Source organism: Poecilia latipinna, unplaced genomic scaffold (assembly GCF_001443285.1).
Source record: "Poecilia latipinna isolate Pla-1442-1.1 unplaced genomic scaffold, P_latipinna-1.0 Scaffold2, whole genome shotgun sequence".
NCBI lineage: Eukaryota > Metazoa > Chordata > Actinopteri > Cyprinodontiformes > Poeciliidae > Poecilia > Poecilia latipinna.
Genome location: NW_015112618.1, coordinates 265,081 through 293,070, shown reverse-complemented (window position 1 = coordinate 293,070; position 27,990 = coordinate 265,081). Strand labels below are relative to the sequence as shown.

General features: G+C 38.9%; 1 protein-coding gene across 9 annotated transcripts in view; it reads left to right on the top strand.

Annotated features, from left to right (window-relative positions):
* The first annotated feature begins 3,692 nt into the window (after positions 1-3,692).
* Positions 3,693-27,990, top strand: part of LOC106951668 (ephrin type-B receptor 3-like) — a 72,056-nt gene continuing 47,758 nt past the window's right edge. For 5 of the 9 annotated variants that reach the window (XM_015039984.1, XM_015039681.1, XM_015039441.1 and 2 more), the window contains exon 1: positions 3,694-4,458. In XM_015039984.1, the coding sequence (XP_014895470.1) occupies positions 4,395-4,458 (64 nt within the window). In that variant the 5' untranslated portion in view covers positions 3,694-4,394. Of the gene's footprint in view, positions 4,459-27,990 lie in introns of all 9 variants that reach the window. The other 4 variants (XM_015039821.1, XM_015039755.1, XM_015039514.1 and 1 more) reach the window with 2 other exon arrangements.

Genomic DNA, 27,990 nt, shown 5'->3' with positions numbered 1-27,990 from the left:
GTTTTTTTTTTTCACCACTCCAAACTAGTAGGACCCCGAAAGCTCATCTTGACGCACATTCTCAATTTTTATTGGTTTCAATTCAAAAATTAAAACTAAACTATATATATATTTTTTTTCAGAGTAACTGTTTTTGAGGAGTTTGCGCACCTGTGAAGGCAGGCTTCATTCAATATGCAATGGTTATGCTCCAATTAATGCTCACGCCTTCCAATTATACATTATAGATAGACTGTCTTTATATTTTTTGTAAAGATCAGATAGCAATTTGCTAGCTTTTTTTCTTCACTTCAAGGGAAATTAGCTACACACAGCAGGTCTCATCGGGGAGTGGCGGCGGCCTCTCCACCACCAGCCCGCCCCCCACTGCCACTTTCCCTTCAGGTCGGCTGCGTGTATTTTAGGCTTGTTTGCATGTGTGGTCTTTTGACATCTGGACTCCGTATCAGTTTAAGTGTACTTAAAAAAGAGAAGAAAGGAAAGAAAAAAAAAGTGAAAATACAGCATAAAAAGTTTGGTTCCTGCGAACACTTGAAAAGTTTTCAAAATGTCAAACTTTAGAATGAAAATCAGAATGAGTAAGAAGTTTTACAAAGACCTTGTATGTATATATATATATATATATATATANCTTGCTGTTCGGTTAATATTGCCACCGTAAAGCGATCCTCTCACACTCACATCACATTAGTGCTGCTATTAGAGCAGACGCAGACACGATTGCCACAGTATGTGTGTGTTGGTGTGGTGAAGTCTGGAGGAGTTTTATATACATTGAATAGGCCGATCCCATGTGTGTGTTTGTCCATGCATCCAGGCATGTGATTCGAGGGGGAGGAATTGAAAGGGAAATTCAGTGTGCGTCAGACAAGGTCCTGTGTTTTTGTGTGAGAGAAAGTAGAGACACTGATATCCTGGCACAAGATGAGTGGGAGGAAGGATGGATGAGGTTAGCAAGGGTCTGGCGAGAGCTCAGTAGGTGCAAGCTTGAGAAATTTCCATATGGCAGTAAAATGTCTGCCACTTTGCTTATTGGGTTTCTAATGTGTGCCAGGTGCTGCTGAGACGCTCTCAGGAGCACTTAGCGGACCATTTCCTTGTGTCTGTGCGCAGTATGTGTTTATATGCATTTGTTTTACCCGCATTTGAAACAAATTACGGACTTCAAACCAGATCAAACGCTTCACTGGGACAAAATCAATGTCCACATTTTGGTTTCACAGAGGTTGCGTCCATAGGCGGCTAAAATATCCCGTTTCCTCATGGGGGCTGAATTACAGAGTAAAGGTAAGGTAAATCTTCAAAATAAAAGCATGGTTTGGAAAAGGGTAATGTCTGGGGTGGGTGTCCAGGCAGAAAACGTCAATGCAATATTCCCAAAAATAAGCCATCTGTGTGTACGGAGCACACAGATGGCGCAGAGCTGTAAAATTCAGTCATTACACAAAAACAGGCCTGCGGTACAGTTTTCCTGTTACCTTTGGTAGGAGGACTCTTAGTAGGAAAAGTAAGTAATATATTATGTAACATGTAGATACATAACTTAGATTAAGTTTAGCAAAACCACACCATTTCTTTAAAAACAACAGTTTGATAAAATTATGTTGACCTTCTAGGTTCTGGGGAAAAAAAGAAGAAAAAAACAACTTTCTTAGCTTATTGGCTTTTACCAAGCTTGTATTTATAGTTAAATATATCTATTTTTCACATTTATGAAAAAAGAGCTGACACCTTCATTTACACTGTTTTGTGTAATATGAAAAAACAAAAGTTGAGAAATAAAACAAAGGTTGTGCTTTCTACCACAGAGCTGCTCTTCTTTCCCTTTATGTAAAACAGGAAGTACACTGAAGTTAAGAAGGTGGCTGCCATGACTTAGAGCATGCCTGGTCAACCTTTAATAGCAATCTGGCAGGGGAGTCTGGGCTTTAGAGGTTTTGGCAACAAATAAAAAAAAAACTTTTCTGAAGTCGCCGCATCTCCTCTTACCCACGTCACTTTGCCAGACTGGATGATTTCCCTTTCAGGCAGACTGGTGACACAGCTATACACCAGATTCTACAAATGTTCTGCTAATGAGAAAACAACACATATTAGGAGCAACAAAGATGCCCCTAATACGACCCCACTACTTAGAAATAAATGACACTTTCATTGAAAAAATAAATAAATAAAAAAAATCTTTAAAATTGAAAAAAAATATATATTTTCTTTAAAATCAACAACTTTACATTACATTTAGAAGGTGAGGGAAATACGTGTTTTTTCTATATCAGTAAGCCCAAACAACACAACAGTGAGATACAACAGATATGGTTACGTCTGTCTACTTGACAACTCTATTTCTCACAATAACTTAATTTTATATCCTCTAACTGTAGCCTGTATCTTCTTAACATCGTCACGTTTTTCAAAGCATAACGTCCACCGTTCAGTTGTACTCGCAAAACATAATAAACCTGTGCAATCGTCCTTAACTATAAATGTTTTACAACTGTAGATGAAGTTGTACTTTCGAAAGGAGTGAACGCTTAAGCATTCATGATTTATAGACAAACCTGCAAGGCAACTCAGTAATGAAGTCCGACCTTTTGACCTGCATGCTTTCTTTTTATATAGTAATATGGGGTTAAAGTTAATTAAACTAAACTAAAAGATCAGAGAAACTGGAAAGGCGTTGATTTTAATATAACATTTGGGAAAAATCCACTAATCATTTGAACGAGTACTTCTGTAACCACTGCTTTGAATTTGCTGGAAACCAAATCAAGCAACGTCGCAACAAAAGGCATCGAAAGGAGTGTGCACGATTGAAGATGTTTTTTTGTTTTGTTTTGTTTTTTACTTTGGTTACTGCTGTTTCTGACTCGATAACACTACAAGTGTTTAAAGCCAAAGGAACTACAATTCAAAGGGGAGAGGTTGTTAAAAGAGTCTGGTGGTGAGTCGTGATATCCCCCCCCCCTCCTCTTTCTTCAAGTCACTCAATGACGGGGAAAAATAAACATTTATCTCCAACGATTGAGGTGAATGTCTAACCAGATTGCATACAGTAAAGATAGACGCTGATATACGCTATTTTAGACCAAAGGCAAACCTTTATAGGAACTTGATTATGACTTAAAATTATAAGCGGATTTCGACTGACGGTTTCAGTTACATCCAGTCAATCTCGATGATCTTGGAAACTGAGAATAAAAGTGCTGTAGCTGAAGGAAATAAGCCGAAAGCTCCTCTTTATTAAAATGAAAGGCATCCGCAGGAGGGCGCTGTGTGTCCATTGCTTTAGAGGAGAAACAGCCAAAGTGGCCCGGTACAAATAGATGAAGAAAAAAAATAAAATAAAAAGAGCAAATTTACCTTGTGGTTGGCAAAATTTGCAAAATCAAATGATAAAAAAAAGCATTTGCATATATATTTAAAAAAATAATAATACCATAAATATTTGGAAAAAGAGAGAAGGGGATTGATTTCTGTGCTGTGGGAAATGTGTGAGAGATATGATAAAAACAGTCAAACAAAATTAGTGAATATGCATAGATTTTGATTTTTAAACTAAAAGACTTTTTACTTTAAGACTGAAACTAAGTGATTTTATAGGTTGGCATTTTTTGAGCGCAGCTGCTCACACTGTAACCCCTCCTCTCTCCCTCTCTCTCTCTCTCTCTCTCTCTCTCTCCCTGTATCTCCTCACACTCCTTATTCCTCCTCTCTCTGGAGCTTCATTCCTGTGCACGATCCGAGCGAGACAGACGGCTTAACGGAGCAGCCAGAAGAAGAAAGATTCGCTCAGGGAATAAATATCTGTGAACTGCGCGGCTGTTTTCTTTACGGGAATACCACTGGGTTGCGGACGCACGTGAGCACCCACATGCTCTTATGGGACCACTCGACATGGCTCTGATACCTCTGTTCTGACCAGCAGAAAAGAAAAGAAAAGAAAAAAAAAGTATTGTGGAATCTCCCGGAGCAGGTTGTTGTTTTGTAGCAGAATCTCCGAACGGGAATGCTGTCTGGATGGTGACCGCGAACTGGACTACCTGCTCTCCGTCTGTTTACTCAGTGCGCAGGAAAGGGACTGGGAGACTTGCACCCGCTGCCTGCGTGCTCTCTGGTTTAATAGGGCGCTTTGGGGATCAGTGAAAATAACACAAAAAGCGAGAAGGGCTTCTGTTTTTACACATTTTATTCCGAGGTCAGCGCTATTCTCTGCGAACTCTCACCTCTGAGTGTTTTGTTGAATGAGGATAACTCTGAGCCTGGAGCCTCTACGCAGCAACTGGGACTAGGACGGAACTGGGGGTGCGTGGAGCGTTGGGTCACCCCGGGATTGTTTTGTACCTCCACAGTCTTCTCAGCCGCGGCTCTGTGTTCATGTCCAAGTTGAGCACTTTATGACAATGGATTACTTTCTGCTCTTATGCAGCCTCTTGGTGTCCGTGGTCTCCGCCGTTGAAGGTAAGATTTTTTTTTTTTTTCTGTTCTGTTGGTGTTGTGGTGCGTCGCCTCTGAGCGTTTTTTTTTTTCACCACTCCAAACTAGTAGGACCCCGAAAGCTCATCTTGACGCACATTCTCAATTTTTATTGGTTTCAATTCAAAAATTAAAACTAAACTATATATATATTTTTTTTCAGAGTAACTGTTTTTGAGGAGTTTGCGCACCTGTGAAGGCAGGCTTCATTCAATATGCAATGGTTATGCTCCAATTAATGCTCACGCCTTCCAATTATACATTATAGATAGACTGTCTTTATATTTTTTGTAAAGATCAGATAGCAATTTGCTAGCTTTTTTTCTTCACTTCAAGGGAAATTAGCTACACACAGCAGGTCTCATCGGGGAGTGGCGGCGGCCTCTCCACCACCAGCCCGCCCCCCACTGCCACTTTCCCTTCAGGTCGGCTGCGTGTATTTTAGGCTTGTTTGCATGTGTGGTCTTTTGACATCTGGACTCCGTATCAGTTTAAGTGTACTTAAAAAAGAGAAGAAAGGAAAGAAAAAAAAAGTGAAAATACAGCATAAAAAGTTTGGTTCCTGCGAACACTTGAAAAGTTTTCAAAATGTCAAACTTTAGAATGAAAATCAGAATGAGTAAGAAGTTTTACAAAGACCTTGTATGTATATATATATATATATATATATAGTAAATATATAGTAAAACAATATTGATTAGTTATTTACAGTAATTTGCTTCGACAGAGGGACCATCTGTTTTAGCTGAGTCCTGTTTTCAGTGCGTAAAATCAATGGGAAACTCAATCTGTCGTTTCTTTAAGCAATCTACTCTCTTTCTCTATTGCTTAGTACCGTTTGGTGCATCTCCCCATGTTACTTGTGAGATATGATAGAAAGAAGGCTGAGAGAAAGGGGCCTGGAGCTTGAACTCTGGATGCTTGGTTTTCAGGCAAGGCGCACATTAGTTTCCGATGCCAGTAGGAAAGTAGGACAGTGGGCCACTGGTTCAGTGAGCACTTCTTTTTCTTTTTTTTATTATTCTGCTTGTTTCTCGATCTGACTGCACAGCCCACCTGAAAAGTTTATCGTGTGACCGCAAGTGAATTGCGCTTCCATTCACATATTTATGTGTTTTACAATTTGAGACAGGATTGAAGTGCATTGTGAAACCGTTTTGCGAATTAAGCGATGGCTTTACTGTAGCTGTATTTAAACGAGGGGTGTTATTCATAACGTCCCAAGAAAACTTCTCGTGCTGCTTTTGTGAACCTAAGTCTTGTTACTAATTTTTACTCTCGCATTTTCTTAATTTACCCGGACCTGGCAAACAAAAATACACAGAAAAAAAACAATGGAACCCCTTTCTAAAAAAAGAAAAAAAAAGAAAGAAAAAAAAAACATGAAAAAAAGTGTTGATTTCTTAAGCGCCTTGCCATGAAAAAGAACGTTCCCAAATGTATTTTATTGGTCCGTCAAACTTCCTCTGGGCAAAATGTTGGCGATTATTTTCCCTGGGACCCCCTGGCTCCTTCTCTCTGACCCTTGCGGGTCACCGGACCCCAGTTGGGAAGCGCTGACTTAAAACACATGGCTTGAACGAATGAGTGAATTCTTGGGGAGCTAGAAAGGTAGACACAGACGGGCATTATGGGGAATAACAGAAAGAAAGTGATCTCGGTTCGCGCTGCTGCGGACCGTGCTTCGTGTATTTGAACTATTTCGTTATAACAGTCTATTCCCTGCGTGACCTATGCCATAAATTGCACCCGACTGACCAGGTTGAGGATGTTGTTATGATTTTTAATACGAGCTCATGATTTATGGGCCTCTGCTGGAACTTGTTTCTGGTGCATCATGATCACAACAAGGTCGAGGGAAACAGGAGGAACCGACCGGGGAGCGAAGCGCTTCTCCTCCGGGTCGCCGGGGCACCCAGGGCGACACTTGCGAGGAAATAATTAATGTTTTCCTTCCCCGTGCTGTTTCTTGTGTATAATCAGTTGAATTAAATGTAATAATGAAAGCTGGGGTCTTTCATCCTGCAGATGTAGTTTACTGTCTGTAATGCAATTATGACACAATTACACGGAGAGGTTTCGGTAAACGTGGTTGCTTAGGGAAAAAAATAAATAAATTACATGATAATCTAAAAAAAAAAAATCCAAATAATAGGTGCTTTGCTTATAATGTGCCATTTCTCTTTCAATTTGTCTACGCATTGTGCTGAATGATGGGACGTCAAGCTGATTCGTTTTCAAATTAAGGAATCATCTTTTATAGTACTTTTTACCTCTTTCGTCTCTCTCTCTCTCACTGTTATTTATTTATTTTTATTTATTTTTTTCACTGGTTTTAATTAGATTACAAATCCACGCCGTTCTCGCTTTGATCAAAGTGCGACGTGGCTTGTTGCGGTGCCCATTAGGGTCAGCGTATTCCTCGGTGGGGAATAGCTGCATGCATGAGGCCTTGGCTTGTTGAACCTTCAGCTGCTGGAAAGCTGAGGAGACAAATTGCTTCGATGACAGTCCGCTGTGGTTGCAGAGGCAGTTTGCTTACCATTCGGTGTAAATTACCTGTGATGGGAGGAGGAAAAAAGTACAACACAAAAATGTATTAACCAGAACTTAATAACACCCAGGACACTTTGGTACTGCTCCACTTAATGCCCCGCTGATTTATATTTAAAGCCACAAATGCTTGAATTACGGGGAGTTTTGCGCTTATGTTCATATTTAAGGTTGAGAATAAAAAAAAAAAAAAACAACTTACTTCAAGTGATGCGTTTTATTCTTAAGTAATATGTGTGTGATCGTAGTTTAATGCGAATTTTAAACTCGGCTTTCTACATTTTATGTCTAAACAAAGACAAACGGACCTTACAGTCACCGCTCAGGATTTCCCCACTCTATGCCTTTTTTTCCCCCTTCTATTTAAGGCTGTTTATTTCGTGGCACGATTACGCACAAGCAGGCCCTTTGTGGCGCATGTTCATGTTTTTATGTGGGTGAGATCACACCTCCGCAGGAGTTTTCTTGTGCCTGTTTTCAATTGGCACATTTCTCATCGAACCCTCCTCACATGATTTATTTCTCTCCTCTCTCTCCCCCCTCGCTCTGACAAGGGATACCCGCCCTGACCTGGCCGTCGACATCGTTCCGATGTAAAAAAAAAAAAAAAAAAAAAAAAAAAAAAAAAAAAAAAAAAAAAAAAAAAATTGCGTTTAACATTTAAATTAAGAATATAAAATACAGAAACTGGATGCAACTTCATTAAAGCAATATTTTAAAGGCATACATTTTGTTACTTATCTATGAAACAGACCTAAAAGATACTCAGTAAAACTTAGTCGCTTCGACAATAAGAAATAAAAGATACAATTTAGTTCCAATAGATCATTTGAGGCGTCTCGCCGCTCGCTAAGAACAATTAACCTTTGCAATAAAGAGAGTTAGTGGGGGCCATTTGTCCGGCGTGCTCGCTGTGCCATAAGGCCTCCATGCTTAGACGCAGGATCAGGCTGTGTGGGCCCTCAGCGGGGCTCACACGGGAAGCTGCTGTGTCAAACTTTTCTCTGGGATCTCCTCTACATGACATTCAGAGGCAAATTACTGAACAAATGTATTTAGGGTCTCCGTTGGAGTAACAAAGGGAAGTATTAGTGACTGTGGTGGCTATTACAAGGGCTGAGTGGAATTGGGCTAAAGAGGCGTGAAAGTGAATTTGCAAAATAAAAGCAAAGTCATTCAGCCACTTAAACTGATCTATCTATCTATCTATCTATCTATCTATGTTTTAAAAATGTGTCATCACTTACTGTACCTTAAAATATATATATTTTTTGATTATCGTCCATGCTGTTTGTAACAGTTCGATTTAAGGAAATCACAAAAAAGAGATGAGACACAACAACTGTGCCAGTCTGTCACCCTTGTCAGTGTCCCTTTATACTGAACTCGGCAGGGGATTCGAGCCAGTCATCGGGTCATATGCTATAGACTGACGCCATGTTGAACAGATGTACTTTGACTTAGATTCAGATTGGTGTATGGAGCGTTCTGGGGGGAAAATGGAGGAGTGGATGACGACATTTTGAGGAGCTGGGGCGGGGTGCTGTGGGAGAAGCGCGCTGGTGATGGTGGCTGGGTTTGAGGGGCGGATTTGGGTCATAGGCCCGGAGATCTGCAGCAGAGTTGACAGTCCTTTCAGATCGAGCAGGCATGTAACAAGCGCTCATGCTCACCTACCGATGGTTCATGAATTAAATGGCGACATCGCCACACTGGAATTTCATACGCAGATAATCTGCTGCCATATTCGGCCTGCGGGGGTGTCCGTTCACCTGGGAAAGGATGGTAGAGTAGGACAGTGAGAAAGAAAATGATGTACTCTTTTGTAAAGTTTAAGCATTAAACTTTAAAAAAAAATATTTTAAATAGTCCTTTCAACAAGATCCCACTGAGTGACCAGTTTTCTCCAGTGTCGTGTAGCATGATGGTTTTGCTACACACTGCCTGGTAACTGGCTGAAAGAAGGCTCAGCTGCTCTTTGTTTACTTAAAAGTGTGAAAAAAAATAAAAATAGTGTTCTGGGAGACATTTCAGACTGTGAAAATCACAGGCTGTCACTCATTTTACAGTAACACTTCTTCAAAGACAGTAGGTCTCTTAAGCAGTGACAAGTTACACACCACTTTATATAGCCCAACAAACTTATCACTTTATATTACCTTTTTACACTTGTGTTTCCTTAAAAGGTGCAGAACTGAAAAAAAGTAATATTACTCATCTTAATTTATATGATGTTTTTTTTTTTTAAAATAGTTTGTCTATTAAAATAAAAAACCCAATAAATTCATTCTTAAGATAACATTGTTAAAATTGTAATTGTAATGTGATTTTATTTTAGCAGTAGCCTGACTTATTGCTTGTCCGTGTGAGATAAAATACTGTAAATATCTTACATTTATCTTTTAAATCTATGCATAAAAACTGTGAAACTGGCATTGTTACTCAGAGTAATCATCCTGTCAGAATCTCATAAAACCTCATGGCTGTCATAAAGCAGTTGCAAATTACATTTTAGATTCTTAAAAGTACACAGTGGATCGCTTTAGGTAATGATCTGGTTCATCTTACTCCCAATAATACATCTGATTGGAGCATATTTAAATATCGTGCATGTATTTCCATTAATTATATGACCTTGTCATTTATGAGGCAGGCATATTTCATCCACACGACGGTGACAAGCTACTGTGTCATCAATCCTACTTAACTAAATGTAGGTTTGAGAAAGAAGTCAAATGAATGTGACCAGTGTTTCCAGATTTTGTCACCTTTGTCACTCTATATCAGTATTAATTTACAAACTATTCTTTGTCGTATAAAGTGGCTTGAGTGGCTTCCCAAACAGAATTTCCATTTGAAGCACTCAAAATTTCAGAGTATGTATACAGTTTTTATGGACGAATCATTTGTGTGACATTTGTTTGGGAAGTCTATCCTGGCATTCAACAGAGGGGCCTTGTGGGATGGCAGGTCTTTGACACCCACTGTCGAGAGCAAGCCTGGGAGGGGGAATGTCTCTGAGCCTGCCCACCATGCACGCACACAGTCTCTGTCTCTCTCTCTCTGTCTCACTCACACACGCACACACACGCGCGCGCCCGCACACATGCGCACACACACTGCTGCTGTCTGCAGGCGGCCAAGCAGAACGACAGAGACAGAAAGGAAGAGACACAGACGGAGGGAGTGAAAGAGAGCCAGGGAGAGATTTTGCGCTTGCAGGGAGTGCAAGATGGGTGGTACATCTAAACAGAAGGAGTGTGTTTATTGGTCGGGATACGTAGATAGGGGAGTGTTTTTATGTGTGTGCATTGCTGGGGGTGCAGTGTGTCTGGGTGTCAAGTGAGGAGGATTAAAAAAAGATGTAACGTGATAACTGCATAGAGGGATGGATATACTATTTTAGCATTTATAAATGAAAAAGAAGGTTGGATAATACCAGAGTGACTTTTGTTTTCATTGCAGCTGTAGATAATCCACGCACAATTGGCTAGAGAAAACAAACACTTTTAGACTTACATTCCGTCATCTGTGTTTACAATTTAGTGTGTGGGAAAATAATTAAGTTAGTCGACTTAGTGTACACTTTAGCTGTTTATGGTTTTAGTTGAAAAATCAACTTATATCGAAGGTTCCTGTACAAGTACAGATGAAAGGAAGCTACTATAGGCAAGGGCCTTCTCCGAGGTTCTCACCAAAATATATAAACGACTTTCAAAATGCTGGTGAAATGTTCAGCGTAATATTAATGGCCATCAGAGTTGATGTTTTATAGCCCCTGTCTGCACCGGATGCCCATAAAGCGCAGCTGAGATTACCATGTGTCAAACTGTCCAGATTATTACTGAGTTAGTACCTGCTGAGATTTCCACCCACGGCAAACCCACGCCCCATGACCTCCACCCACAGGCCAAGAACTGATCCCCTCATGGAATATTTTTAGGCGGACCTCACATCCCTCGGCAAGTCTTGGTCTTTAACAATAGTCATAAAACAATCAATCTCCTGGGGTCCTTCTAATTCCAGCAGTGCATAAAAATACCATTGAAAGGTGGTGCGTATTTTGTAGAAAAAAAAAATGTGAGTGCAGCTTACCTCTGCTTATTGGCAGATACAAGAAAAGATAACTTTTCCATCATATTTGTATTGGAGTTTTCAACTTGCTTCCTGTTTTCATTTTGATGTATTGACTAGCTTCTCTGGCCCCATTGGAAACAAGCCTCCCCACGCCATGATGTTGCCATGATGTTCCATGTTTCATCATCAAGATTGTAGGTTGAGGCGATGTGCTTTCGAAATTGTTTCTCAACCCAGCCCTGGTTGAAATTGATCATTTCTGCAGTGTCTTAAATGTCTATCCTGATGCTACTTGTTCAGTAATGTCTGCTAGCAAACCTCTGCTTTAATGCTAAAGCTGAAGTGCACACAACTAGAATCTATTTACTAATTTGGTAACTTCTAAAGAAAATTGGTTGCCGTAGTTTGTGTTAATAGGTATCACATTTAAGGTGCTAAATGTTTTTCACAATACACTTTTTTGAATGGATGCCAGGTTTCCCTTTGCCCCCACTTGACTTTCGTGTTCTACTATGGGCTAGTGTATAACACGGGTTTGTGGTTGTAATATGACAGAATGTTGAGGGGTATGGATTCTTTTGCTAGACACTGAATACTGTTGAGACTCACAAGTGGAGAATGTTCAAAGCATAACCACAGCACATAAGTTATGTTAGGGACCTCTCTTTAGCACCACTGCCAGTCTGCAGATAAAGGTTTTGCATGTTGGATCCGCACTACCGAGAATGGACACATGACAACTATTAGGCTGTGTGACACAGACTCAAAGGGTGGAGCTCAAAAGAGTAGATTTCTCCTTCCAGCAGCTTTTCAAACTCAGTTCCTCCTACTGTTTCTTTACGAGCCTCGGACTCTTGTAACAAATTTCTGCCAACGGAGCAGAAAGAGATCTTTGATATTTTTATTTAAAAAGGGCCCATTACATCTGTGTGGAGAGAATGGACACAACTGTAAAACACTGAGGCTTGAGGGGAATTACCTGGTTTCAGCCTCTTCTGGTCTTGTTAAATGTAAAAAAAGAGAAATGAGGGAAATAGAATGCAGCAAAGGTAGTCTTTTTTTTGTTGAATTGAACCATAGCCGGGTGGTTAATAACTCAACATTTTTGAGGAAACCGGCTTAGCTCCAGGCCTTATTCCTTTTAAGAAAAGAGAAGCAACTTTTGTGCATTTTTAAATGGAGAGCCTGAGTCAGCTTGTGTGTGAAGGTTGTTACTTTTTTTTTTTTTTTTTTTTAAATAAAGAGCTTTGGTATCAGCTGAAATGATGTGCTTAAATGTCTGTGAAAATTAACAGCAATTTCTGTTTGAGAGAAAAAGTTGCTCAAATGGTCAATATTTTTCCTTTGTGCGGTGAACTGTGTGAAAGCAGCCCTGTTCATGTTGAGTTCGGCTTTCGCAGAAGGAGGCTGATACACTCGCCATGCTTCTTATCCTCTGTGTCAAAAACACTTTACAACTGCACTTCATGTGCACTTCAAAAGACCTTCAGGGAAGAAGAACTCTGTCCTATTCAGTAAAATTTTTCATCATTTTTCTTCTGGTTTTTCTGAGTAATAGCAACAGGTTTAACCCAGACCCATGTTCCATTATCAACAGTTCAGCAGATTCCCCCGAACTTCCTAAACACACTCCTCTGCTCAGCTCACCCCAGGCAAATCCAACACATTTCAGTGGCAGTGGGACCAATCACATGCAACCTTTGTGAAGATATTTACATAATCCCCATGGTTCCACCACAACCTTCCTCAGAAGCTGCCCGCTGCGAAGAGCATTTATTTAACCTCAGCCAGGGTTGATGTGAAGCCTAAGTGACATTGTAACTTTAAAGGTTTAAATATGTGTACAGCTTAGAGGACAATATATAACGGATGTCTAAGCACCTAAACATCACATTTGGAGGCTAGCATTTCAGAAAGGCAGTGCAGTAATTGTAAAGATGTTGCTTTTTATCTAGAGAGTCCTACCGCCTGTCCAGTAGACTGAGATGTAAATTAAAGACGTATGTGTGAAAGAGATAACCCCCTGTTTTTAGTTGCAAATAGAGGTGGGATTAATTCATTACTATTAGTTTTATAAAATCAGAACTGTCTATCAACTACTGATTAAGAAGATTCCCATTGCGTTGCAGTATTTCCACCCCTTGAACTTGATCAAATTTGGTCAAGTGAAACAAGAAAACTGGCCAGATTTGTTAGAAAAATAGATCAGCACAGAGCAGTTTCTAAAGAATGCCTGTTAGGATTTGCAAGATACTTGAGACTGGAGTGGAGGTTCACCTTTCAGCAAAGTAACAGCCCAACCATAGAGCTACAATGGAATGATTTAGGGAAATGTATATATACATATAAGTTACAAAAAATCCCATCCAACCTAAGACTTGAAAGCAAATGTACAAATATGATCTTCATGCTAACCAACTGAGATATAACCATTGCACATTGTGAAGAAGAATGAGGAAAAGTGCCTTCAGTGTGCAAAGCAGATAGAGAGATGCCTCAAAAGACAAGAAGCTGCAATTGTAGGAAAAGGTGGTTCTAAAGTATTAACTCAGGAGTACAGATAAACGCATGCCACAATTTTTCATTTGCAATTATTTTGGAAAACCACTCATAATTCATAATTTTGTTGTTTTCTCAGTGTATTTCTATATTTGTTGAACATGGTCCTTGTTAACTCCTTTTTTTATTCAGATAATGTGAACCACATTGAGCTAGATGAAAGTGCTGGGCTATATTGATTTACCCCCTCCCTTTGTGCCAAGTCAGACTATAAACAGCTTCTCTTTCCCCTTTCACACTCGATGGGAGTCCCTCCTGACCTCTCATTTCCATCTCGAACACACGTCTAACTCAAACGAATAATGACAGTTGCTTAATTGCTCAACCGCACAAATGTATGCACAAATTACCTCCAAACATTACACATTTATTCAGACCCTCTAAAAATCTTCACCCTTGCAACCTCTCGTTGGGGTCAGAGCGCAAATCACCAGTCATTCACAGCTCAGCTAATGAATCAATCAGCTGGCTCTGTTCTTTTTATTTCTGTCAGACCCAATCGATCTTCCTCCCTGTCTTGCCAGAGCAGCAGGGAAGCGCGAGGATTGAGAGAAGAGGAAGGGGTTTGAAACATCTAGGCAGTCCAAAGACCCCCTTATTTTCTGTCTGCTTTGGTTTCACAGAAATGTGGCATTTTTTGAAGTTATGTGGCAGTATGCATGAAACGGTGCAAACAGAAAAGATCAGAAAAGACATCTTCTAAAGTTTTCCTAACTCTTTAGCTAAAGTCACATGTCTCATAACTCCAGATTGCATCAATATCTGATCAGAAGATGCAAAGTTTCATCTGTGTTTTATCTTTGCTATGATGCCTATAGTAATCCACCCTTCCACGGAGTTTATGGGTGAAAGAATGAAGGACGGGTAGATATTCTAGAAAAAAAAAAATGAAGTCAAAAATAATTTTGAAGGCTGTGATTGTGAGATCTGTTTGAGGAAAGAAATTGCAATGCAGCGTGTTACCAACACAGAGGCTCAACTCTTGGCTTGGAAAACAAAGTTTCCTTCCACACAATTGGACCTGAAATGTAAGATCTACTGTTCTCTACCAATGCCTTTTACTACCCACAGTCTTTAACTTGCACAACCTCTCTGCTCACAAATCATAGATGCAGGCTTTGATTCAATATAAACTGAACCAATTTTTGGCTTTTACAGCCATCCATCCATTTTCTATGCCCCTTTAATCATTGCAGAGATGCACCAGGCTAGGACGGCATACACCTTTCACAGGTCACCAGTCTATCACAGTTATACACTGTGCGCTATAACAAGGGATAGGCAGATGAGGCAAAAATATTAATTGAACAAGTGAAAAGAGCAAAAGAGCAAGCCCTCCTTTTTGCCACATAGTTCAAAACTACCTTAGCTTTTGTTAAATGTGAAGGTTTGAGCATTGCCTCATATCAGAATGACTTTGGTTACCATAACTTTACTTGTATAGGATGTCAGTTTACTTTTTACTCAAATGGTAATAGATTTTCTTGGGCTTAACACTGGGATACATCTGGGGTAATTGAGTTAAACTAAAAAGATATCCTATAAGCATTTTCTGAAGGTAAGGCTTTGTAGTCTGTCAGTTTGGATTGATCTACACAACCTTTATCTATGGTAAAATCCCAATCCTGACAGTAAGCAGGTAGGAGACAGGTGATATTGTTACTGTCTAGTACTTAATTGGATCTTCAGTGTCAATATACCTCTGCTTGTTATGTGCCTGGAGAGAAAAGGTAGCAGCTCAAAGCTACGGGATACATATATATCAGTTCCACACATTCTAGTGGCTGCAACTGTATTCTTCATCTCACAAAAGCCAAATGGCACTCAATATACAGGAAAGGGAAACAAAAGAAAGTTCAAAGACCAACACTTACATGACAGGTTTGGTGTACGCTTTTAACATGTCATTGTTGCCCTAGGGTTTTTTTTAAAAAAAAAAAAAAAAAAAAAAAAGTGCGTTCCCCAGCTGTCAGCTTGGACAATGTGAAAGATTAGCTTTGAAGAAATGGTTGAAAAGAAAAAAAAAAATAAGCAGATGCTTCACAGTTGCCTGTAACTTAAGATGCTGCTCTAGGTGGAAGAGGGTGTCTAAGTGTGAGTTGCAAGGGGATGTCTTGGTTTAAAATGGTGAGGCAAATGACTTAGAGTGTGAAAACAATCGACAAACACATGAAAGTGCAAGCGAGAACACATACGGGAGTCAGATAACCCCTGGGCAGATGGGAATGCTCAGGCGAACATAGGTTGATTTGGTGTGTGTGTGTGTGTGTGTGTGCGTGTTTATGGCAACAGTGTTAGAAACAGGTATACAAAAGCACTGCCTCCTTTGACACTTCTGGCCTTTGTAAATCCTCCAGGGTCCGGAAACTAAAAGGGTGGTGATGATTAGAAATTCAATTTAGCTTGCTATCAATCAGTCCCACAAAGACAGACAGGATTGCTGCCTATTGCCCATCCTTAAACCAGATTGGGCTGGTGTCTCATGGGATTCACACCCTTTTTTCACGCTTTGTTAATTAAGCGACCAAGCTGCCCCTGCACTTACTTATTTATGAATCTTGGCTTCGACCCCTACCACTTGCCCCCCACCCCCAATTAGTCTCTCACTAATGGCTCTGCTTCCAGACAATTTTTAGACCCTATTTTGTCAATGTGCACCACCAAAGTGTAACACCCAATTTGACCTTGACGTTACACAACTCACGCTGCCTGGTGTTGTGTTTCTGTGGTACTGGATAAAGTGCCCCCACATGGGATAATGAGGCCACACTTAAAAAAAAAAAATCTATATCCATTGCCATCTGTCTGAGGAATTCTTCACCTGTTCATTAGGCTAAGACCAGAGCAGCCTGGATGTGTTGAGCCATGACAGCCATGGAATACTAAAGCATATTTAAAGAAACACAACGTATTTGTCATGGGAGTGAAAAGGGGCTTTTTTTTAACATAGCCATGATTTTATTCACTTTATTGATTCACTTACTTTAAGCAAAGCTTTTTCAGTAGCATAATTCTGTATCTTGTGCCAAACTCAAATCTAGATACTTCAAAATCATTTTTTTTTCATTTCATTCACTAATAAAGTCACCATTTTGGGCGACTGTCTTTTTTCAGTGTGGCCTTGTGTGGTGTGGTTTTGGAATCCGGTAAACAGCGATCCAGAGTCAGATACACAGACTAAAATCTCTAAGGACTCAGTTGTATTCCAGGCTGGTTCAAGTGACTAATTGGGTCAAGGCTGATCCACACCCTGAGCTTTACTTACCCTGCCTGTTTCACTTCGACCAACAAGTGGTTCTGCAAGTCTGTGTACTTATCATTAAGAGACAGCCGAATAATATTTTTGGTGCTTCCTGTTTCCAGTCTCCTCTTATAGAAGAAAACAAACATTTAGCTCATTCTGTATTATTTTCTTTTAAGCTTTGATAACAAAGATTTTCACCTACCCACCCCAAAGCATAGACATACTTTTGATGTTTGGTGTCATTGTAGTCTAACATTTTAATGAACATGCCTAATTTAGGTCTCTCAATACACTCAGTGATACCTGTGTGACAGATGTTTATGGCTTAGATCCAGGGAAACATCTGCATGCATAAATGTGCATTTTCTGTCAGCATGTTAATCAATGCATGCTTGGCTGCCCTGTGAAGGAGGTGGATAACTAGTGACACCCCACTCCCTCTAAACTGCTAGTTTTAGTTACACATCAATAAAGAGTGAATAATACATTAACTGTGGTAGCCTACATCTCTCCTTCATACCCCAAAGGAAATAGGAGGATGAAAAGATAGGAACAATTATAAACTGAAAAAAACTATCTTTGCTCTAAATTATCAAAGATTATTCACCCAAACAATTAAGTTTTAGCCTTACTCATTTTAGACTCTGCTCATTGTCTTCCTTGTTTTGACAAACACCCAGTGTCTTCCTTTGAGATCTACTCTGGTGCATCAAGATGCATTTATATGACACAGGAGGAAATGAATAATCTTTTGGCCTTGGGATTGTTGGACTTCCTTGTCGTGAGGATCGTTGACAATTATAGGTGACATGTGTTTCCGTTTGTTGTTTTTACAGTTAGAGGGGAAAAAAAATAAGTCCTCTCTCTGTTCCATTTTATGCACGGTGTGTGAATTTTCTGCATTCTGGCATTTAGTTCCCTGCCACTTGTACATGTGTAAGTGCATATATGCTATGTGTGCCCTTATCAGCCTTTGCAAGAAAGACTAACTGCAGCCTGATTTATTCCTTCTCTCTCCTGTGTTGCTGTCGGGGGCTCTCCGTGTGTCATGCCAATGCACAGAGGTCTTTATGTAATTGCAGTGGGCCTCCGAAAGCCCCCTGCCATATGGACCCCAGCAGCCTTGGATCTCTGTCTGTCCATCCGTCAATTACTTTTAATTGCCCAGAGCCAGGATTCTGTGCTGTGGCTATCTATTGAGGGGGTTCTCCATAGGTTAAATACATTAATATGTAATAAGGTTTGGGACCCCAGCAATCCCTGACCATGAGATTGACCAGATAATGCTGAGCTGGGCTAAAAACACTGTAGGATGTCAGGGCTGTTATAGTCTGGTTATAGTCTGGCCTTCATTCCCCAATTTGCTAGTGATTTACATTCCTTTTTAATCGAACAGTTTGGTTATTTGCAACTTTTTAAACGTAAACATGGATTGGATTAAGAAATAATATATCTTATTTATTTCTGTTCATTCCAAATATTCAAAAAGCCTGTGATCATCTGGGGGATTTAGTAAAATGGACATGGTAATAGATGAAAAAGTAATAATTACCTATCCTTTCAACTCCCAAATGGCCCAATAACTAATCCCACAGCCATGTTATTTTGCAAATCTATGATTTTATTCTGCATTAGCACTTCTTGTCCACAAACAGAAATTTTAGTTAAAAAAAACCTGATGCATTTGAAAATTGAGATATTTTTAAACTTCAGTGTATGAAAATGTACATATATAATTTTTTGTGCATACCCACTGCCAGTTTCTGTGCATGTAACCACAACAATAGGTTGGTTTCATGTCTTTTCCCCCCACATTTGGCTTGCTGTGTTATATGATTGAGAGGAACAAGTTAACAGTGTAACAGAGAAGTACAAGGTAAAGTGGTGTCAATGTTGCATTAGCATTGCTTTACTAATACCCTCTGTTTCTAGCTCCTTAGTAAACAGCTTCTGGCTGTCCTCAAAGTTGCTACAAGTCTCTAAATGACAATGCCATTTAAACCAAATAATTGGACATGTGTATTTAATTGTTTGGCACTACAAATTAACTTCCTGGTTTCCATTCTTCTTTTTTTTATGTTACAGTTGCAACTCTTTATCTAGGCTTGGAATGAGCAGAAGAAAAGCAAAATTGACATTCTTTATTTTGTTGTTTTTGTTTTTGTTTTCTTGTTTTTTTAACCTTATCAACTTCTGACCTAAAAGAAGTCACAATACATAGTTTAAACATGTGCAATACAATTTCTACCTTGAGAACATTGACTTTGTTTAGAGACAATGTTAAAAACCTTTATGTTGTTAATATTGAAATTAATGCTGCCTGCAGTTGTACCATTGCTGTTAGCATTTTAGTATTTCTGCATCCTTATTCCAAGTTGTATTCCAGAAAAGACTAGAACTGCACTGATGAGAAGATGTTACAGAAAACATATAAAATACAAACATACCCTAGTTGTCCATTTTTATTAATACTACAAAAAACTCTCTCTGCATTTTCTACCCTTTTCTACGTACTGGTTCTTCACAGGTGATTTTAGTTACCAAAGAAACAAAGTCCATTTACACAGAGGACATCTAACAAGTCATTACAGCAGCCAAGTGTAAGATTAATTAACTCAACAGTGATTAAGAATAGACGCCCAACAAGGAGAAGAGGAGAGGTAAAGATAGCATGATACACAGCATCCACCTAAAACATATCAGCGTGATTAATATCAGCAAGCCATTAGCAGATAGGTAGTGTTGGAAAAAGAACTCAAAGTAATTATTGTGTCTCCCCTTCACCTTTCACTTTAAAAAATTAATGTTTCCTAATTATAAATAAACACTTATTTCACACCACTAACCTGAGTTTTAATGCCTGGCACAAAAAAACAAAACAAAACAAAAAAAAACTCTATTTGTTTTTGTAAAAACTTACCATACAGCTGTTTATTATCATAGGCTATAAAATGTTGCTCATGTAAAGAAAAAAAAAAAAGAAAGAAAAAAAAAGATTGTGCTGCCAACGTATGCAAAAAGAAGCTCCAGTATGGCGGTTTTGCAGGGCAGAAACATTAAGTACTCCAGTTAAAAGTTTAAAAGGTGGCTAGATATTTAAAGCTAAGAAACCCACATCAAGGAAGAAGGAAGGGATCAAGATAAATGGGAGCAGTAGCCATATGTATAAAAGGGAGAGCCGGTCATAAAAGTAAGAACAAAGAGACACTGACAAGAAAGAAAGGAAGCATTTGGGAAAGAGAAAGAATAGAACCATGTGAATAATGATGCATAGTCGCCCTTTGTAGATGTTTGGTCTTGAAAGGATGAAATGGTTAAGTGCATCTTGGTATTTTTTTTTATTTTTATTTACGGTAACCTTTATTTTACTAGCACAAAAAAAATTTCCTCTTTGCCAACGAAGTCCTGACCAAGAGGTAGCAACAAATACAACAGAGGAAAAATAGAATAATATAATTAATTCTTTTCCTGTTGCATTGCATTTGCGTGCAATGCTTCCTTTCTTAAAATCAGGTCCTGCTATTCTACTTAGAAACACATTTTTTTCACATATAAAGACAAAAAAGAAGGCACTCTGACATAGTTACAGTAAGGGTGTGTACCTTCACGAACACTGACCTGGTTGGCTGCATTCTTTACTTTAACTGTCCCACAGTCCCTTTTGTTTTGTTTTTTTTTTTGTCTGAAAAGCCAATGGCACGGAAAGCAGGTAAAGTCTCACAATACCTGTGTATGTATAAAGAGCTGATGTAAGAGGCACCAGCCAGCCGGGCTTTGCAAGTCATTTTCTTCTCTTATTCCCTCTTTAGAAAAAAAAAAAAAAAAAAACTGCCCAAAAAAGTGAGGCTGTGACAATATTTATTTGATCACAGGGTGGAGCATAATTACTCATCCACTAAAATTTCTGAAACTTTTGTTTTTCACACAGGCAAAGGTAAAGTGAAATAATTGGTGATGAAAATTTCCTTGATAATTAACCTGCAGTGTCTTCATAAATCATTAGTTCTTGCTCAATGAGCCAAAAGATAGCTTTTAGTGTATTTAGTTGCAATCTATGCTAATCGCTAGTCCCATTCTCCCAGATGTGATATTTTGTTTATAATGTCTGTTCAAGTTTCCAAGGAGAAAGAGAAATTAAACAAGCAAACCTCAAAGACTGTTGGTTTCTACCACCACAGTGTTTTTTTGTAAACTATTTTAAAGTAATTGGAAGCCACTGGCATGTGGAAAATGTGGACCGCATTGGGGCTTTGCCCCTTGCTGCAGTCACAGGGGCAGCTGTTCCGGGCTGAACAGGAAGTAACCATCTTTTATTAGATTAAACACAATCATTACACACTGGCCTGGAAGTGCATTGCAAGGTGAGCTGATACGTTGGCAGATGGCTGTGTTAGCAGAGGATGTTTTAAGTGAAACAATGGCCCAGTGATGCAGAGGCACAAATACACCATGAGAGTCAAAGAAATTTAAAAGCCATGTGTTTGTGAGAGACTCTGTGTCTGTGGAAACAAAGTGGCAAAGCTGTGTGCTAAGCCCCTTTTCTTGTGGTGCTCAGGCATTGAAAAACCCACGGCTTTTGTTCAATGGATTTTTCTAGCTCTTTCTAGGCTATACCCCCTGTGAACTAGTAGGATTTGCATGTTTGCGTGTGTGTGTGTGCGTGTGCGTGTGCACGCATGTGTATGTGCATTAATAACATGTCTACTTTTTATTTGTATCTATTAAGTATAATGTGTGTGCCTTTGCATTATGTAAGTATATTGTAACAGCTTGTTTAAGCTTTGATTGTTGAGTCAGCCATTGCTGACAAAATAGTCTGAAACCTGCCATTAAAGCAGTTGTAGCTATTTACGCACAATGCAGCTGCCCAGGCAACACCGCAGAGCTTCTCAAACAAAAACTGTGCATTAGTGTGTATTTTAGTGGATGTTTATATTTCCTTTTACTTCTGAGATCCACTAATCGGCAGCTTCCAACCATACAAGCAAATATTCGTGCGCACAGGTGAATGTGCGCGTACACATGCAAACACCGCTTTCAGCGTCAATAAAACGATTCCGCTGCAATTCATACGGAAGTCCCCTAGGACAGTTGCTGCTATCAGCCTCATGTACGAGTTTGGCCCGGGAGTCTGTGCTTCTTTCTTCCAGACAGTCTTTTACCAAAGCAATTGAGCTGTTATGAATGGATGCAGTGGAGCAAGGTAACACCGGAGAGGATGGAAAAAGAGAAAAGCGAGGAAAGGAGAGAATGGCTGGGAAGAACTGGGGAAAGGACAGCGGTGATGTAGACAATGGCTCCCTGGACTGCAGTAAAGCAATGAGCAAAAACACTTCCCAACAGGCTTCATGTTGAATCCACACACTGCAGGCAAACACGTGAACATACAGAGGACACTGTGGATGTCTCTGAAGGTCTAAATGCATGTCAGCATGCCAGAAACACGGTGGCACGGAAAGGAGAGCAGGAAAAGTGGGAATACGAGGGACTGTGTATAGGCTCTCCATCCTCCTTTTCTTTCCTGTGTTCTCTCCTCCCTTCCTCTCCCTCCTTTCTTACCTCACTCACCTGTCAATCGTTTTGTGGTTTTTGTCCCGTCTTACCCTCTTTCTCTAACGTGTCTCTTATTTTCGTTTTACTGTTCCTCCTCCACTTTTTTTTCTTTGTTTCTTTTCAGTTGTTTTTGAGAAAGCCATGGTAGCCACACCCAAAGCTCCGAATAATTACCTGACTGTTTTTATCTCTTGTTTATCCCTTGTTTTTATGCCACTCCCTACGCATCTTGAAAAACAAGAATATTAGGTTATTTCCTTTGTTGAAATGAGAGGGTCTGTGCTGAAAGCATTGGGGATGGGACGAAATGCTGGGCCTCTATTTACGTAATATTGATGATCCATATTTTTTGTTTGTCTCTCATTGCACTATTCAGTTGGTTTTAACCTGTGGCCACCTTGTGAAAACAGCTGAAGCCACCATCTCTGGCTCCAGAAATGATTTTTTTTTTTTTTCCTAAAAGTCGTTTTATGTTTCTATTTTTTCTTATTTTTTGGGAAACTCTGAGACATATTTAAGTGGAGATAATATAAAACATATTAGATGGAGGTTCATTTTGTACACTTCCACTCTGGCATTCTGCAATAGAATCCAGAACAAAAGTGGAAAAAATGTCCCTTTTTTTGGCACTAGTGGCCCTTATTAAACAGTATTTGACAGGAAACAGTGGAGAAAAAAGACGGAGACTAGGAATTTATCTAGGCCAACGGGATGGAGGACTATAGCCTCTGAAGAAGGTGTGCCTGCTCCTCCAACTTAGTCACACAGTGCCCCAAAGTATAGACATATGAAGGGTTATCCCATATGCGTCTCTCTTACCATGTAACTTCAAATTTTAAAACAAATCATGCCTGAGAGGAAAGGGTAAACATTGCTAAAGAAAACACTGGCTACAACTCTTGTGTAAATTCTTAGTCTAGCACTGCTTTATCTGTGATCAGGATCCTCTGTTGAATTAGATCCAGCTAACGTCAATATCACTGCCACCTGCAAGCGAAGCGGAGCTTTTTCAGCACATTTCACTGGAATTACTCGCGCTATGATTGCAGAAGTCTTTCAGATGCACAGGAAAAATATGTGAGTTGAAGAAATATTTGTGGTAGCAGGATTGGGGACTTAGTTTTTCACAAAAAATGTTGCTTAACATCTCCTCACATGAGCTTGATGCATCATTACACGCCCATAAAATAAAACCATGCAGTATTTTTTCGCATGAGTCATTCTTTCTTCATATGCTGTTGTGTGAGACGCAGAATCACTTGCCGTCACTAAGAAAACACTGTTTTTTTTTTTTTTTATTCTCCTTGTAGGAGTATCATTGGTTAGACGATCAGGATAATGAAATGTTTTCATTCAGAGTCAGGCATGGATTCTGCACCAGTGTGAGTAGGAGGAGATTAAGCCAAGATGTCAGGGTAAATTGAGGCCTGACAAAACCACCGTCGACTGACATGATGTTCTAAATTTGACTTGGAAGGTGTTCGGAGGAAGTCGTGACACTCACCTGTCAGTTTTAGGTGCACCACTAATACCTGAACTAAACTGAGGTGTTAGGTGAATTTTTGTGCGCAGACAGACCTAATAGACCTTTCATATATGCATGCCATGCAGCAACTCTAGTTAATTGAAATTTCATAGGATTTAAAATTTGATTTTAAATAAGACTGTTATTTAAGTAAAATGCTTATTTCAAGAGTAATTAAATAATTGTTCTCACTTTTTGTGACCTCTGAGGCACTTGGTTTCTCTGTACCGCCTTACGTTATTCTTATCAGATTGGGAGCTCTGGAGTGTCATTTGTTCATTAACGCTTTCCACAGAGGAGCCACTGAAGCAGGCCGCATATCAAAGAGTATCAACACTGTTTTATCTGAGTAAATGGCTCTGCTGCCCCTTTTATGTTTCTTTTATGGATGAACATATAATGAGGCACAGACGAACACCAGTAACAAGCTTTGAATAAATAAAAATTTATTCAGGAGAGATATACGTTTTTTTTTTTATGTTGCATAAGTAGCTGCTTATTCATTTATTCACATTAATTAGTGCTAATGTCTGGGTATTCAATGGATATTATGTGTTTTTTCTATTAACTGGGTTCCTTAAAAGCATCTTAATTATTTCTACATCTGGATATTTATGGAAAAAGAAAATAGATCGTTAAGTATATGTCATCCATCCATCCATCGCTGCACTTTTTTCTGTTTGCCCTTTGCTAAACTGCCTTTGAGCAAACCTATTTTTACTATTAAAAAAAAAGGAATGCTTTGATGAAACATGTTCGTAAGCAACACACTTTCTGCAAATGCATGTTAAAAAGTGAAGAGGGAACCCAAAAGTTTCCTCGGCTGCTTGCTGCTTTTATTTGTGTCAAAAGCTCAGGTTTTGAAAGCTTAAAATCATTACCTGCTGCATGTGCATTGATATGTATCAGTGTGGTTGCATTTGCTTTCCTTTCATCTGTGTGGCACAGCTATAAGTTGGTCAGAAATCGCTGTGGTTGAAGTCTTAACTGTGGTGTGTTTTAAACATATATTCCATGTAATAATGCTGATTCGGAGAGTAATAGATGAGACAAATCAACTGCTGGGGTGAAAGCAAGCCCTCCAGAATGCTCTACCACACACAAACAGAAACAAATTGCTTCAAACTCACAAACACCCACAAAATTTGAAAACGGGGTCGGTATTTCCATATCCACATCTTCCAGGTAAAACCAAACGTGCTACTCACTTGCTTGTTTGCATTTTTCAGTCGTGGCTGGTTGAGTCATCAGTCAGGAAATTGGATGATTCTATCTAAGCGTCTCACGCAAAGGTGTGCACAGACAAGGACGTTAGTGCTTGCTTGTATACCTTTAATTTATAAGCTTGTATTTCCTTTAAATCATGCTTACTGTTGGCATTTGAGGTTTTGTTTTATTGGAAAAAGAGAAAACTCTGACTAAATTCTAAAATGTTGTAAAACTTTGAGGGGATATGAGCAAAAGCTTTCCCGGATGAATGTGCTTAAAAAATGTTTCATTTATGGAAAAGTTTGAGGCAATTCTTTCCATGTTGGGCGATATAAACATTCCATGTCTCTACAGAAATCTGGTGTGGTGCCCATTTCCTGGGGTGGTTAAACACAGGCAGACTTTATGTCCTTAAAGTAATCATTTCAAAATGAGGACCATGTCTTTCCGCTATGAAAGTTTGCAAACCGAAGATACAAAACAACCAGTACTTTGTAGATTGCAAGTTCATTTGATATTTCAACAGAGAACTTTGTAATTTTGATGCACCAAGGGGGGTTGTAATATTATGATTCATAAATGTTTCTTGCAAAAAGGAAGTCTGCCATGCAAAGCCATTCTAATTACTGTCACATCTGACAACGTCTGGAAAAATACATGCATGCTATTATTATTGACCATCCATCCATCTATTCCCATATAAAGCTAAAGCTTTACATCTAGTGCTTTATGTTTGTGGCCCTCACTTTATTAGCCTCTTATGAGGCTCTAATACTTAGACTTTTATTTAGAAGAAAAAAAATGCAGAAGACATTGTTGGGTTGTTGCCCTATTATATTAACAGTTTGCTTACGCAACTTTTTGATTTTTTTTTTTAAATCGGGCAGGATTGGGTATTCTTGGTAAAAAACAAACAAACAAAAAAAAAACATTGACAGATATATGAATAACATATGAGCACTGTGAGAATGCTGTTACTCGTTAACTGTTGCACGGCAGGGGCAATAAAAGTTTTCTATCTCCTGTAAACTTTCACTGATTTTTAAAGGACTGTCTTTAAACATCTCCAGTTAAAAATGTGAGAAGGTGTTTGGTCAAATGCACTGTGAACAGACATTCTTTAAAACACAGTATAAATGTTTAAATTTGCAAAAAACATAAAAAAAAGTGTAATGTTTTTAAGAGCAGGACCAAATTAGAATTAGATAATAAAATACACCAAGTAATGTAATTTGATTCTTGTTAATTGATAATTATTGATGAAACCTAAAACCTCTCATGGACCCAATATTGTGTAATATGCATCCATTTTCATTAGCCGGGTGTATCTTTTGTCTGTAAATCTGAGAATTATTTTGCAGCCAGCTTAAAACGATCAAAAAAATCGAAACTTTTTTTTCAGGGAGAACTTTGTTAAACCTTAAGTGAATATAGTTCTAATTACATGCCAGAGCAAATGGACAACATTTTCACAGTCAGGTTTTTTTCTCAAAACTTTTGAATTACTAAAAACCCAGTAAATCACACGCTGGGACATGTCTGACTAAAGATAAATTGATAAATGAATGAAAGAGGGAAGAGAGGTCGACTGTCCTTGCCACCCAGTTGTGAAACACATCATTGGAAAGACAAATCGATGGCCACATTCCCCTCGCACTGCATGTGAAGTGCAGCTTTCACAGCACTGAAAAGAAAAAGGTCCTTTCTGTTGCAACATTTAAAAATCTTTATCTGAGGACAAGTAGTGAAGTCTTTATCTTACAGGTGAACAATTGTACAGAAAATGTTGTCTGGCTGACAAGTACACATTGTGCAGGCCCTTTCAGACGGGCGTGTTTGTTGATTTCAGCCGTCTGCGCGCATTCCCATATCTGTATTTTTCTGCACGTTCCCAAAGCATGTCTGGACATATGCTTGCTTTTGTAAACATATGAATAAGACTGAATTTAACCAATAGTGGTATTTATTTATTTATTTGCAAGATGTGACATAAACTTGAAAAATGCCTAGAACTTACACTTACATGTGTAATTCGAGTTTTAGATGAGGAAACTACTACCTCTGGATTGTTCTTCCAGCAATCAATTGTTGAAAACAGACTGATGCTTATTTTCCACTGTGGCAACTGCTGTGGTGGTTGTGTGCCTGAATGATGAGGCTCTGGTCCACATTATGTTGCACATTTTGATATACTGTTTTTCTTTGTTTGCACTTCTCGTCCAAACACAATCAGTGTTTCTGGTAAAAAATTTTTTTTTTTTTTTAAGTTGTTGGATTTGGTTGATTTGAAAAAAACTCTCGTTTGTGGTGTGTACTTGTGGACTGGATATGCAGAGACTTCCAAAATTGAAAACCTTGAGGTTCATTCTGTGTTAAAAAGCACTACATCATCATTATGAACAATTTTATATTTTATTTCATCTAGAGCACTGCTTTACTCTGTTTTTAATAAACCCGTTATGTAAAGTAAGATGAAGAAGTGAACGACAGAGGATTTTTTTCCATGCTCATGGTTATCTTCTTTTGAATTTTAATGTAGCTAAAGTTTTACAGCAATTTTTTTTCGTAGTCTCAGAAAGTAAAGATGATTTATTGTCAAAACAAATCTAATGATATTTAATGTGAGTCCAGGGCAGACTTATGAAAAAACTTATCAAAAACTATTCTCTAGACAGAGTCAGATTGTTTCCCCCCCACAAAATTAAAAAAAAAAAAAAAAAAAAAAAAAAAAAAATTTACCCCCCCCCGTTTAAAGCCTTAATAAAAAAAAAAAAAAACAGGGAAAAAATTTTTTTTA